This window comes from Haliaeetus leucocephalus, unplaced genomic scaffold (assembly GCF_000737465.1).
Source record: "Haliaeetus leucocephalus isolate CR32 unplaced genomic scaffold, Haliaeetus_leucocephalus-4.0 Scaffold517, whole genome shotgun sequence".
Lineage (NCBI taxonomy): Eukaryota > Metazoa > Chordata > Aves > Accipitriformes > Accipitridae > Haliaeetus > Haliaeetus leucocephalus.
The window spans coordinates 8,495,732-8,510,500 of NW_010972953.1; the positions used below are offsets into that span (position 1 = coordinate 8,495,732).

Below are 14,769 nucleotides of genomic sequence, written 5' to 3' on the forward strand. Positions count from 1 at the left end.
CCTTTTATTACTACTGTTGTCATTTTATTAGTGTTATCATTATCATTATTAGTTTCTTCTTTTCTGTTCTATTAAATCGTTCTTATCTCAACCCAGGAGTTTTACTTCTTTTCCTGATTTTCTCCCCCATCCCACTGGGTGGGGGGGGGAAGTGAGTGAGCAGCTGCATGGTGCTTAGTTGCTGGCTGGGGTTAAACCACGACACCAACGTTGGACACTTCTAAGATTCAGCTGGACAGAGTGCTGAGCCATCTTGTCTAGACTGTGTTTTTGCCAAGAAAGGTTGGACCAGATGATCCTTGAAGTCCTTTCCAACCTGGTATTCTATGATTCACTCCTTGGCCAAGGAAGACCAGATTAGTGAATTTAAGGGCTACCTTGTAAACAGTAAGTTTCAACTTCTTCCATCAGCTCTAACACAAAAGATGAACCTGTGGCTGACCACCCTTATTTGTGGCATCCCCAAAAATGAATGGGTTGAGAGCACAGATCTAGCATCTGCAACACCATGGCTAATAGTTACAGACTGTGTGTAATAGATGGCATAGCTGGGTATTGTCAAAATAAACTGATATACCTTCAAACTTGGTTCTGGGTTGCTGCAATGGCCACTATGATCTGCTGTAGTCACTAAGGGAGTCACAGGACTTATGCACCAGCACTCAAAATAAAGGACACATCTTTGACACCACTAAGACCATAGGATCTAAAATGTACCTACTGCACTTCTTTCTATTACCAAGTACATGCCACACCCAACTGTTTTTAGGGTTGCTATGATAGTAAGTATTCCATGATATTTCAGGAAAAAAGAGGTCTGTCCACACCTGAAGTCACCAGCCACAGACCACCTCTGTCCCTACCACTACTAGGAGGACTACAAAGCTCTACTAGTCTGTTTCTCTCAGTATAAAGTGCCAGGTTTATTCACCTTCAGTCTACTGAAGAGTTTCCGCACCTGCAATTTCCCTGACTGCGAGTGAAACAAAAGTAGAAACTCCTTCAGAACCTCTACACCTGCATCTTCAGAGCTACTGCAGCAGCAGCAGCCAAGCCTCACAGACTGACAAAATCCGCAGTCACAGAGGTATAAGGACTTGTGGCAAGGTCTGCACAAGGACAGCTGCAAGGTCTAAGTTCACTTACTTCCAACTACATCCAGCCAAAGTCTTTACTTCAGTAACTTATAACTGATACTAGCTTCCAACTTCATCAGTCACAGTTAAAGCCAGAACAGGCAATAGCAACAGATCAGTCCCTGGTCCTGGAAGGGTCTATTAGTATAAACACAGCAAGACTACCACTCCTGTCTTTCAGCTCCACAAAGAACACAAGTCATTGCAGTCAGCTGGGTACTACCTCCAGACTAAAACCTTGAAAACATCTCTTCCTCCGACATAGCCTACAAGAGCCACCTTCATTTGAGTGTAGGAGTAGTAGTATTATGAGCTTGTTTCAGCACCACCTCAGAAGAAACACTTCTAGAAACCACCTGGACTAAAGACCTGTCCTACTATTTTCATCCCTCTCAAATCAGGAATCGACACTAACTTACCACTCAGATCTCCACAAAAGCTTTTTAAGTCACCTTCAAAGTAATACTTCAGAGCTGTTACATCACTCCATCTAACTCAGTCTTACTCTCACACAAACCATTAGATAGATCAAGATTTGCTACAGTTCTCTTGCTGCAGTTGCCATTGATTATGTAGTCATAAATCTGCTGTTGGGCCTAGGGCTGCCAATATCACTCTTGCAGTTAGTCTTTTGCTGCTCAGAAATTCTTGCTGCCTAGATAACAGCAATACAGGACAGGCGGAATTCAGGGCAAGGGTAGAAGAAAAGGAGCATAACAGCTGCCTTTTTTTTTTTTTTAATATGCAAATTGGAAAAAAGAAATTCAGAACACTTACCTGTATGGACTGATGGAATCCTAACCACACCTCATGCGGCAATTCACTTTCAGGAATTGAAAGCAGTAGCTCAAAACAACTCCTGGAAAAGTAAGAGGCAAGTAAGCAAGCTACCTGAACACATTCTGTCGTTACATTAAACATCATCTGTGGCACATTTTACTTAGCATTCAGATAAGAAATGACAGTAACATTGAAACATGTTTGACTGCACAAATCACTTAAAGGCCAGAAACAGCCCTAGAATCAGGAATGAGTCATCACATGGAAAGAGTGCTTTTTACTGTGCACAATCTTGCTAGGATAAGATTGCAGCTACTCTTATAATCCAAGATAGTCTGTTCAACATGGCTCAGGAACGTTGCATTACAGAATTTCTGCTCTTTCCTCTCACAAAGGAATCCTAATATCCATTATGAATAAAACTCATTTGATCCCAGCATGGTATCTTTGCCTAGAGTGAGAATGAAAGCCAGCTTTACCTAACTTAAAGTTTCAGATCTGACATATATAAGAAAACAAAACTGAAGAACAGCTTGACAGAAGATCCATGCATCAGCACAGAAATGGACCTAGAGAACAGATCCCTAGCAGTATCCTAAAAGCAACAGACTGAGAAGCGATGTCAAGAAGAGCATCAGTACAGAAACAGACCTGCAGAATAGATTCCTAGAAACAGCTTATGAGTCTTTGATAGCATGGGGGGAGAGGAAACATTCAAATACCTATGGTGCAAACAGCAACAAGCTCAAGAGCTTACCAAAGCAAAAAAACCCCACCCACATTGATATGCATACAAAAGATGTTCAGATTAAAGTCAGACTTAAATAGATCAGATTGTAAAATTCCCAGTTCATTAATTCAGGGAGCTGCTGTATTTGTGTAGCTCAGTTATCTACACAACACAGGTGGAGAACATCCCCTTATTTCTTCATTAAGCCAAGGTCCTGCTTAAAAACAGGACACTAGTCACCCAGTCTTAATTTCACACCTAGGGAAGTTTGTTGACACAGTTGAAAATGGGATGTAACAATTAATGTTAGTATGAGTCAGCCCCATCACAGTGGCATGTGAATTTCTGCTGTGTATCAGGTTTTCCAAATGAAAATTTAGGAAAGTGGGAAGGGTTCAGAAAGTTTTAACATCTCTGAAATACCCAGCAAATTTGAGACCTATATATTCCATACATAAGTTCATATTCCAAAAACAGAAGCAGAGGAAAGCAAGTCCTACTTGATATTCCCTCATTTAGACCATCAGGTCAACGCTATCCCTTTTCAAAAACAAAAAGGAAGCAACTGTATGTATTTAGCATATCCACCTCATTCCAGGGAAAAGTCTTGGAGAACAAGAATCACTGTTTTCTAGGAGACAAAGCAATGGCAGGACTACTGCCTATATTGTTCTCAAACAGGGGCTATCTAACCTTGTACGGGACATATGGATTACCTAAACCCCAGCTGCTGCACAGAACAATTTGACCTAATCAAACTAAACGTGTTAACTATGACAATGTCTAGAGATTCACAAGATTTACACACAGCAAAAATGTTCTCATAAGTCACGGCAATATAAGGAAAGAAAACTAGTCTAAGACTCTGCATGTAATAAATGCACTGAATAATCGCTATAAGCTACATCTACATTGTTAGTTCCAACTCATGCTATTTTTTTCTTCAAAACCTCCACTCCCAAATACTAAATAGAAGAATGACAGGACAACACATTCAGTTTTACCATAGACAGAAGAGCTGAGCTTGGGGAAAGGGAAAAGGAAGAGATGACCATAAAGCAAACATGAGTTTCAAAACTGCTTAGTACCCAAAAAGAATCGCTTTCCTTTCCCCCTTCCTCCTGACTCTTGATAAATAAATACTTTGAACAGTTACCTGCAAAATGCTATGCCTTATCAGTTTTTAGCCAGATTCAGCAGTAATATACATAAACAAGATCAAATGGACAAATAATGAATTAACATCTGGCCACCTTTTTCACATTTCAGAAGTTTGCCTTCACCACCCAATCCTGTTCCTTTAAATAGAGGTTTAGACCTGCAAAAGCTCTAAACACTATTATGCAGAAAATACAATAGCCTTCATCACTGTCATCCAGTAATTATTCACATTATCAGACACTAGAATCTCAATCATTACTACATCCATGAAAAAGTGGGCAACAGGATCACCAGATATTCCAACTGTCATAGGTCTCAATATTATAAAATAATCAGGACTTACTTCTCCCTTGTATTGTACTCAAGCTTGGCAATCCAAGTTAATTGACCAGTCCAGATGTCTAGACCCAGGTGGTTGCTACTAGACTATCAAAACCAACTTTAAACATTCTCACAGCAGCTGAACACTATTTTAACATAAGAAAACAAACCCAACAAAAAAACCCACTAGGTACGTGTCTAATTTTCATGCATGTCATAAAGAGACTCTTTTCATCAAATAAAACATTTGCAAACTTCACGGTTAATGTGCTTTTGAAAAGTCTTTTGATGCACACCTCATTTTCAGTCAACCAATCCCATCTACTTCCACTCTTTTAATTCCCACAAATACTTTTTCTAGAATATTACTTTTTCATATATATATATATACGATATTGATTACATAAAATACCAGGTTTAAACAAAATGGCAAAGCAAGGTTTTACAAATCACTTTTCTGTACTTAACCCTTAAGGTGCTACTTGGACAGTGAAAAAGATCTGAAAGTAGATTTTCAAAGCATTGTGTATACAGAGTGAGATGACAGTCTATGAAGACAAGAGGCTGAATTTATGCTTCAAGAGTTATCATCTGTTGTGCTACCACAGGACTGAGCTGAACCAAAAACCGCAAATTCTTTTGTTGTGAGTCCTTAAGTCTTCCTCAGGATTGCAACACCAAGCACTCTAGCTTGAAATTACTCCATGAGAAATCTGGAGCTCCGGGTGTATAGCCACCACATAAAACAACTTACGGCACAACTGCAAAAGTAATATCCAGATATTCCAATTACAATTTCCTTGGCAGAAAAATAGTTAGAATTCTAAGTCAATTGCCTAAGTTTTTGTGTAAGAATTGACTCAAACACACAGCTGCATAAAGACTAGCCAGACTTCTCTACTGGCAAGGGGGAGAAATAGCCATTTAGCTTAATTCTTCCTTTTGGTCCTTATTATACAACACTTCAAAATGCACCTCTATCCCTGAAAGCTCATTTCTTTACTGTAATGCAACTAAACGGAATTTAGGTATCATGGCTAAGACCACAAATCAAAATACCAGGACCACTTCATAAAGTCAAGCCTTTCTACCCAACTCTACCAGTACCACCACAATTCTTACTTAAACAAAAGCCAATTCCAAACTTCAACACCAATTTCTGCAAATAAACTGTAACTGGTGCTTGAATGCTTCCATTATTAAAAAAATCATTGATCTGAAACACTCAACTTCAAAATATCTTTTAGGAGAAGGTCTCCTAGATTTGAATTTCTTCATTTTGGAAGGAACAACTCTAGGCCAAAATCAACAGATTATTTGCATACAATTATTCTGTAATCACTTTACACCTCATTCACTACTATTTCAAGAAAGAAATTTTTAAAAGTAAATTTTAAAAGCTTTCAGAATTGTGTTCATCTTTAGATTGTATTAGAAATCTTATCCTAAGCTTCTTAGAATTAAAAAGATTACTAATTATACATTGGATGATCAGCAGGAGTAGTTCACTTGTTGCCAGGACTTATCCTGCACTTGCTAAGATTTGAGTTAGCTCTTAATGATAGACAGCAGAGTGGTAAATGCAAGTTAGTGAATCAAATTGCAACAGTTTATTAGATTGAGAAATGCTTTGTTAGACAGACAAACTGCCCCACGTGCCTCCTCACAGAGGTGTTATGGAAAGCAAGCACACTGTTCCTGGAAGCAACATGTGTTAGACTCAGTAGGTACAACCAGTAGGTGAGATACAGCTCAAGAAGTTTGAGGTAGACTGGTTGTCCTGGTTTCAGCTGGGATAGAGTTAACCGTCTTCCTAGTAGCTGGTACAGTGCTATGTTTTGAGTTCAGTATGCGATAACACTGATGTTTTCAGTTGTTGCTCAGTAGTGTTTAGACTATAGTCAAGGATTTTTCAGCTTCTCATGCCCAGCCAGTGAGAAAGCTGGAGGGGCACAAAAAGCTGGCACAGGACACAGCCAGGGCACCTGACCCAAACTGGCCAACGGTGTATTCCATACCATGTGACATCCCATTTAGTATAGGAACTGGGAAGTGGGGGCGGGGAATCGCGGCTTGGGGACTAGCTGGGTGTTGGTCAGCGGGTGGTGAGCAATTGCCCTGTGCATCATTTGTAAATTCCAATCCTTTTATTACTACTGTTGTCATTTTATTAGTCTTATCATTATTAGTTTCTTCTTTTCTGTTCTATTAAACCGTTCTTATCTCAACCCACGAGTTTTACTTCTTTTCCCAATTTTCTCCCCATCCCACTGGGGGGGGGGGTGGGGGTGGGGAGTGAGTGAGCAGTTGCGTGATGCTTGGGTGCTGGCTGGGGTTAAACCACGACACTGGTCTTATCAGATGAATCCAGTTTTGCTACTTAGACCAGATGACATTCAGATCTCCTTTCTCTTTTTATGGTTGAAAAAGCATATAAACACCTTCTTGAAGATGTAGAAATGGTAAACTCCCTTTTAGACCAGTGCTGTCACAGCAAACGGGAAAAGGTAGAAAGCGGTCAAATATTAGCTATTAGCAAACACAATGTGAACTGGAAACAATTCTTTCTACTTTTAAAACTTTAATCTATTAATCTTAGGACCATATAAACTATTTTCAGATGAAAGTAAAATTTTCATACCGATGGTAACAGGAATGACACCTCCCCCACCCCCCCGCTACAGTATCCTCAGAAAAAAAGCACCGGCAGAAGCTCAAGCGAACAATCAGCTTCAAGGGCTTCCTAAGGTTTGCAAGGATAGCCAGCTAACCAAATCTCAGTGAAAGACACCATTGATATGGCTAATTCTTTATTAATTCTTCTATAGATGCAATATGTTTGGTATAGTAATATCGGGGGGTGAGGGGAATGTGTCGTGCTTTGTGGCTGTGGAAACAAGCAGTCTGAGTTCCAACTTGACCAAAGCAGGTTATGTCCCTTCATGGCCATGGCCAAGAAGAACATTCCTGTTTCTCCACAATCATTTGCCAAATCTGTAACCTACAAGAGCAACCACTCCAAGCTTTCCTTTTATATCCTAAGGTTAGACAGTGGTCCAACAAGGTCTCACACTGCATCAGCATCATGTTTCTTATGGAGGGCACAGTCTCTACATCATGTCAGATTTACTGTGAACACAAAATTGACCTGGTCAGGAGGCAGAGAAAACCACAGTATATTGAGTTTTGCTCTTACTGGCTCACCCTGCTGAGAAGGATGTCAGGAGGAGGAAGTTCTTTCCCCCCCCCCTCCAGAAGTGATGTTGGAAGGCAAGGAGGATTTCAATAGTAAGTAGAGCAGTTTTGCTTTAAAAGAGGAAGCTTGTTCTTTTCATTTCTCATCAGGGTTCAAGTCTGAAAATACATAGCGTGTACGATAGCTGTGGGTAACCAAGTTGTCTCCCCAAAAATCACAGTTACAGGGGAACAGTACACTTTCACATCCCTAACCAGGTAATAGTCTTCCTCTCTCATGGAACTTAATTTTTATCTTTAATTCCCTGCTCTAACTTCTTTCTCCCTCCCTTGGAACCTCTTATGTAGAAGAAAAACATGGGGGAGTTGAGTTAGGTATGCCATTTACCTCACCCTATCTGCAACCTCACTCGTCTTTCTCATTCTTTAGATTCCTCTCAAATGTAATCATAACAAGAAAAGGGGAGATTCCAGCAAGTCAGCCTCTCTACTGTCCTCCACCACAAAGTTTTCTCAATATACAAGCAACAGCAAACAAACTCCTTACACTAAAAGATGGAAGAAACCATATTAGCAGAAGCAGAATATTCTAATTTTTCCCAAGGAAAAAGCAATTTTGATAAGCAATTTTGACACAGAATTGGGATTCCTGCCCCAAAATACATAACAGTGGCAAAATATATAGAAAGTACTCCAGGTGTGGATGACCTGCATAGAAAGATAGTGAAAGACAAACTTTTTAAGTGACATAAGTAAGAAACAGCAGAATACACAAGCTAATTAAAGATAATATGATGAAGATGAGAATACTGTATCCATAAAGGGACAGTCTGCTGAAGCAATTAAGATATTTTGCCAAAAATATATGTATCATATACCAGGTAAATGATTTAGCAGTTTAAGTCTTCAGTTTCCATGTTAAGAAGTTAAGACTTCCTGATTTCACGTTTTCCCTTCTTGACAGAAGGTTTAAAAAAACCCAACCAAACAAAAAAACCCACTCCTAGTTCACATATTTCTCTAAGAAAAAAAAAAATATTGAAGGCATCATATGGAGATACATGGTTCCGAGCTGTTGATTTATATTGCAAGTTAGTACGTTACAAAAAAAGCATTTGACCAAGGAGTTCATTGCAAAATCCTTCTCAAAAAGAACACTTGAATTCAGCCCACAAAGCAAGTAAGCTACTAATAACAAAGAAAAAATAGCCCACTGAAAAACTGTCACAGAATTGCTATTATTCTATAATGATCTTTACATTCAAGGTTCTAGATCTTCACCCTCCCCCCCTAGAATGAAACCTTACCAGCAAGGAGTGACCAAGGCATCAAGTTATCCTTCTCAGGCTCTGCCTAGTAACTGATTATACTCCGGTGTATGTGAAAGCCCTCAGGCTACACTCTTCAATTACAAATAGCTGCTTTGCACTTAAAACACTCTTTGAGGAACTACTATTCCAACTTAGCTGATGGACTGTAAAATAGTTCTCTCTTTTGTTTGAAGAACTGCTGTGCTTTAAGTCATGTCTACAAACACTTGTCAAAGAGCTCAGGCTGAATTACTCTACTCTATTTTGCGATCCTATTGCAACAGCCCACATGCACAACTTAGATTGCCATAAATACAAACCAGCTTATCCTTTTCAGAAAGGGACATGTTCAGAACTACCTTGGGAAAGGACACACAAAAGCAGCAACCGCAGAGCAAATGATACAGGTTTATTAATCCATGCATGGTCTAATATTAAAGCTTCTGTTTAATGAGGATCACACTAAGCTTTTTCTACAGAAAATATTAATAATTTTCAGAATGTTTAAGAAAGAACAGAACCTTCCTAATACCTGCACGATTATCCAAATACAGAAGAACAAAGCCTTGTTCACATTAATTAACAAAATGCTCAAGTATCTTTTTGCGGTATGATTAAAAAAAGTACTAAAGACATTTACTAGATAATAAATCATAAACACAGTTGTCAAATTAAGCATTACACTATTTCAACATCTTGCCCTTTCATTTATGAAGTACAGTTCCTTTTTTTATTTTTTAAATATTAATGTACCAACTTAAAACTTACAGCACTAGCCTGCCAAGTACCAAAAGAACATCTTCACATTCTGTAGTCAAGTAAGGTCGTGCATTAGCAAAGCTTTGGATGGAGATTCGATATACTTCCAAAAAAGGTAAAATATGTTCCGATGCACCCCGACTGCCAGCATACTGAAGTAGTGTCTGAAAGAAAATGAGTTATCATTAGAAGTTCTCATAATGTACTTGTGTCTAAAAAACAAGTATCAATATGCAATATCAAGCATATACAGTGGAAGAATAGTGGAAGCTGAGAAGTTTTTACTCAGAGGGAAATTTAAAAATGGTAGCTTTTCTCGTCAACAGAAGTTCTCCCTTGATAAAGTTATCAGAATTTCTACTGGGGAGCAAGCTAGACGCAATCGGCAGAAATGTGAACTGTTAAGTTAAAAACCCAGGGAGAAGTTCTGCACTCAGCTTCTTTTGTACAACTGCCAGAGACAGAACCACGTGTGTAACACTGGAATCTTTATTACTAGTGAGAATGCAGAAAAATAGGTAAGGTGTTCAAGGTTAAGAACATTATTCCAGCTGTAGTATTTGAAAGATATATGCATTACCCATACAACAAACATGAAGAGAACACAAAACCCAGATCAGACCGTTATGTAGTCATTTTTCAAATGCAAAATTACCTTAGATTTTACTACTTGACCATAGCAATCCTACATTATCCCAACACCGTACTGAAGAAGCAATGTAAAATCTAGCTAGTTTTAAGAGAAATCAAAATAAGTTTCAAAAATCAGCATAGGGATGACAGTAGTATCTCCCAACCATTTTAAAACTTCACTACACTACCATGTTATTTTCCTACAGGTTATAAAGTAATATTGAGAGCAAGGCAGGGCACTGAGCTAAGGACACCTTAGCTCTATTAGCAGCTTGCTTCACAAGCACCATCCCTTCTCTGTATGCATGCCCTCCTACAACTCCAGACCAGTTATGCTTGTGTTCTTACCAGTTACAATCCCTCTCTCATGTTGCACCCTCCCTAGACCAAACAAGGTACCAATCTTGATTAAGGCCAGCTGCGAAGAAAACAAAAAACAATGAAAAAGACTATACTTTGTGGAACCCTTAGGGCCAAGACTGTATGAAAAAAAAGCTCAGAGTGCCCCACCCTATAATTCAATACAAGCCAACTTGTCCTAAGACGATGATCAGGTCATACCAGGCTTCAAATTACTTCACTTCAAGTTGGGACTCGTAACCAATTTATTTTAACAACTTAAACAAACACATGATCACATCAGATTATGACTGGAAGGAGGACACTACTGAACAGACCCTACAATGAGCTTACAAAGCCAAGTGCAGTCATTATAATGGTCAGAAGCTTCTAAAACGAAGCCTAACTTCCAACACAGCCAGAAATAAGTAGCCAGCTACACACTATTTTGTGGACTATCTGGTGTTATGTCAGTGATCTAACTATACAATATAAGTCCTAGGGTAAAAAAAATAAATATGCAGATATCCACTAGACTGGCACAATCATGTGTGACATTTAAGAAAGAAAAAATCTATAAAAAATACCACCTAAGAATCAGTAAAAATCAAGACCGTTTTGTAAATTATTCTCTCAGAACTCAGTATCAGTAATATAATGCCTAGGTGAATGAAAGTTACAAACTTTCCAAAAACCCACACAATATTAACAAAGACATAAGGAGGGTGTGGGAAGGGAAGACTGGAAGTTTACAGAAGTCATCCTTAAACACAGCACAAAGATCATTAACAGAAGCTATGAATGACTAGAAACTAACTGGTCTAAGTGCTTCTCTAACAGATTAATGAAGGATTTGATAATATAACTCAAATTATATATGGCATTAGAAGCATTAAGGCTGTCAAGCTGTAATGCCTAGAGATACTCAACTGATGACTATCATAAAATCATCTGTTTAGTAAACCCAACTGTAATGCTATCATTATAGTGACTACAGAAATAGAAGAACAAACATACAAAGCTCTGCACTTTTATAAAAATACATCCATTAAAACCAATCTATTTAAAAAGGCAAATTTAGTACTCAATTTTTGACACAGACTTAGATCACAAACTATCAAGTCTGTGTAAACCATAAAACATGGTAGAATATTTCCTAAGATTAATTAAACTTACTAGAAAACACTTTACCCTTGCTTGAGTGCAATCCTAGCATTGAGATCAAAGTCCTACAGCTGTATTAGCAATTTGTTGAGCAGCGATTTATCAGAAACTTCTCCCCAAAGAGATGAGCAATGATGGCTTTGGTGTATAAGACAGATTCAAGGCAAGAGCCTTATTAAGAGCTTGAACTTTAAAGATATGTAGTTTTGAACATTATTATGCTATTAGTATTAGCATACTGACAAACAAGCAAAACACAGTAACTGTTATTACAATGGCTCTTAAAAGCCCTTCTGCTATTTCACAAGCAATATAAGTTTTAATAGTCCACTACAGACTTTTTCTGGCAGTCTATATACAAGATAAAATTAGATAATTTTTAACTTGTCAGAATTAAATAATCTACATGCTTAACGAACAGTCAAGTAACAATTTTATAAGCAAATACTACCTTACAGTCTAATTACCTGAAGAGTGTATTCAAACATTTTAAGTCTGGTTAACACACATCCACTTACACTTTATTCTATCCTCTTTCCTTTGACAACAGTAACACATCTAATTGGCAAGTGGGGGAAGAGCAGAGGCCACACACATCCACCTACTGTGTAATCTACAGACCAGCCTAGGTCCTCAACACTGCATAGATTCTCATGTCCTGCAATGCTGGAATACCTGCTTAGCTGCATTTCTTCTGAAGCATCAATTTTTTGCTCAGAACCAATTTAAACATGTCCAAGTTGCCTGACCTGTTACTACAGCTTTAAGTCTCCATTAAAGAAAAAAAAAACCAACAACTTCCACCTCTTCTTAAACATACCTGATTGCAATTGACAGTCCTCAACTGTGTCACCTTCAATAATTTCAGCAAGCCAACAGGTTCTGGGTATTGGCACATGGGATGCTCTGATGTCCTACAACCCCTGCTTCACTGATAACTGTTCTTCATATTTATGATAGTACACCCTCAAACACACACACATCGTTCATTCTAGTTGGCTGTTTGGGTACATATTGAGCTCCCCAACAGACGTGTTTTTCCTAAGGTGAATATGTAAAGCATTCACACTTGTACAATATAAAGTTGCAGAATCAACCCACTATTTAGGCTTCATGAGTTTCTTTGCTGTGTTACCCTGGACAGTAATCTTACTCCCCTGCTCAAAAATAGGGATCTTCAAGGAAATTGTGCCATCCGACATCACTCTCAAGAAGAGCTACTGGAAAGCTGCATGTGGCAGCACAAGTTCACATGTAGTAAAATGTAGCATCCAGACAGCTCAAAGCATAGGAAAACTACTGATCTGGTTCACAGTTTGTTGTGTCCCAACAGCCTTGGTAACTTCCACAGCAAAACAGAGCACCTTTCAGGACCATGCCACACATGTACACACAGGATGGCAAATCCATTGCTACCCCAAAACATTTAAGCTACCCTCATTGCAACTGCTTCCCAAGGTCGTATTTAAGCCCAGTTAAATTTAGCTTCTCTCTAGGCATGCTCTGCTGTAGTTTAATAAGCTTACAACAAGATACCAGTGGTTCCCTCCAAGATGCTAATACAAAATTAAGTTGAGCTCCTTAAATTTCACTTAGGGGCAGACCTTAAGTTATTTTTAAGTTTTATCACTCAAACTGTGCAACATTCACAAACATGCCCAGTCAGAAGGAGAAACCAAGATGTAAAATTACATCCTAACCACAGTGGTTTGACTGCACAATGACATCACAAATTCATACTCCATTGAAGTTGCTGCATAACAGATTTGCAATTTCACGTTTTCCACTGTATCTCTTGGTGTACAGTCATGACAATCAGAAATGTCCCAAACTGAGGGCAACACAAGACAGATCTTTTTCATTTTTATCTGTACTATCTATCACAGTGTTCTAAAACGAGACTACCATTCAAAGACAGCACAAAGACCTAAAGAGATCTACATTTTTGTGGGACAGAATTTAGGGTTTGTTTGGTTTTTTTAGGTAACAGAACTGTCTTCCATCGAACTCCACTGATCAAGTACCTCTAAAGCTTTATCTGTACCAATCTAATCCAGGTGACTGGACATCTACATATATTGATCATCTTGACAACCTCTACTAAGTGTTAGCTGAATATTTGTTTCAACGTGCTGATGCAATGAATGCCAGTGGAAACAGTTTTAGCAAAACCTGAAACATGGAGCAAGTCACAGACATTATAAAGACCTCATGTAAAGGTGAGGTCACAGATCTTAACATTATGCTTAACTTGGGACATACATAGCAGTATGCAACAGCAGCAGCATCCTTCAGTTTGAGAAGCAGGAGTTTTGAAACCTAACAAATAAACTCCTCCTTTTGTTTTGGTAAGCAATGAGCTAAACATTCTCCCAGAACGATATGGCAAAGTACACAACCTGTGGATGTAAAATGGAAGACTGTGAAGGGTAATATCACTTAACTGTAACGCAGCAGTAGGATTTTTTGTCTCATTTGGCATCCAGTTTTGCCACTCACCATTCAAACGCAGTGGCTGTATCAGCAGAGGTGTGGTTAAACTAGCTTGTAAAACAGATTTTTTTTTTATTTTTATTTTAGAAACCATAATCTCTTCAGATTCAACAGGGATGGCTCTCCAACCCAGCGACCTAACAATTATTCAACCTTAGAGCTCACAGTAAATGATGCTGTGCGGGAAGCAAACACTAATTAACCACTGAAAGAGTTTAAGAATAACTTAATCTCCATCACTGCGACTTTAATCAAGTTCAGCTCTTCTTCTGGAAGTTAGTGGCTCTGTTCAGAAATTGCTGGTGCTTAGCCTAAGTTGCATTAAGCAAGTACTCAAGCAAGATCACCAGACCACAGCAGCTCATTCATGACTTATGTGAACTGCAGGCCTTCGCAAACCAGCAAGCATTGTTTATGCCACAGCAGATCTCAATCCAGGCGGAACACAGAGTTTTGATCCCGAGACAGGTAAAGAACAGAACAGGAGAGTTCTAGGAACAGAGCCAAGACCGCCCCCCTGCCCCAGGAACCTCCCAGGGGCCACCAGCTGTCCAGGCCCGAGGCGCTGCCGTGGCCCAAAGGCGATCGGCTCCCTCGGTATAACGGGCCCGGCCCCAGGCTGGCAGCGGAGCGCCCGCGGGGGCACCCTGTCGTGCAGGGCGCGCACGTCCCCTCTCGGCAGCGGCGCACGCCGCTGCGAGCCCCGGGCCGCGCCGCGGCAGCTCCGGAGGAGCGAGCGGAGGCCCGC

General features: G+C 39.3%; 1 protein-coding gene across 2 annotated transcripts in view; it reads right to left on the reverse strand.

Annotated features, from left to right (window-relative positions):
- RLF (rearranged L-myc fusion) overlaps window positions 1-14,769 on the reverse strand; it is a 53,398-nt gene that overhangs the window by 38,326 nt on the left and 303 nt on the right. The window contains exons 2-3 of one of the 2 annotated variants that reach the window (XM_010576294.1): window positions 9,402-9,556; window positions 1,914-1,995 (exon numbers count right to left, since the gene is read on the reverse strand). The exons of the other annotated variant lie outside the window; for it this stretch is intronic. Coding sequence (XP_010574596.1) covers window positions 1,914-1,995; window positions 9,402-9,556 — 237 coding nt within the window. The remainder of the gene's footprint in view (window positions 1-1,913; window positions 1,996-9,401; window positions 9,557-14,769) is intronic. 2 annotated transcript variants of the gene reach the window in all.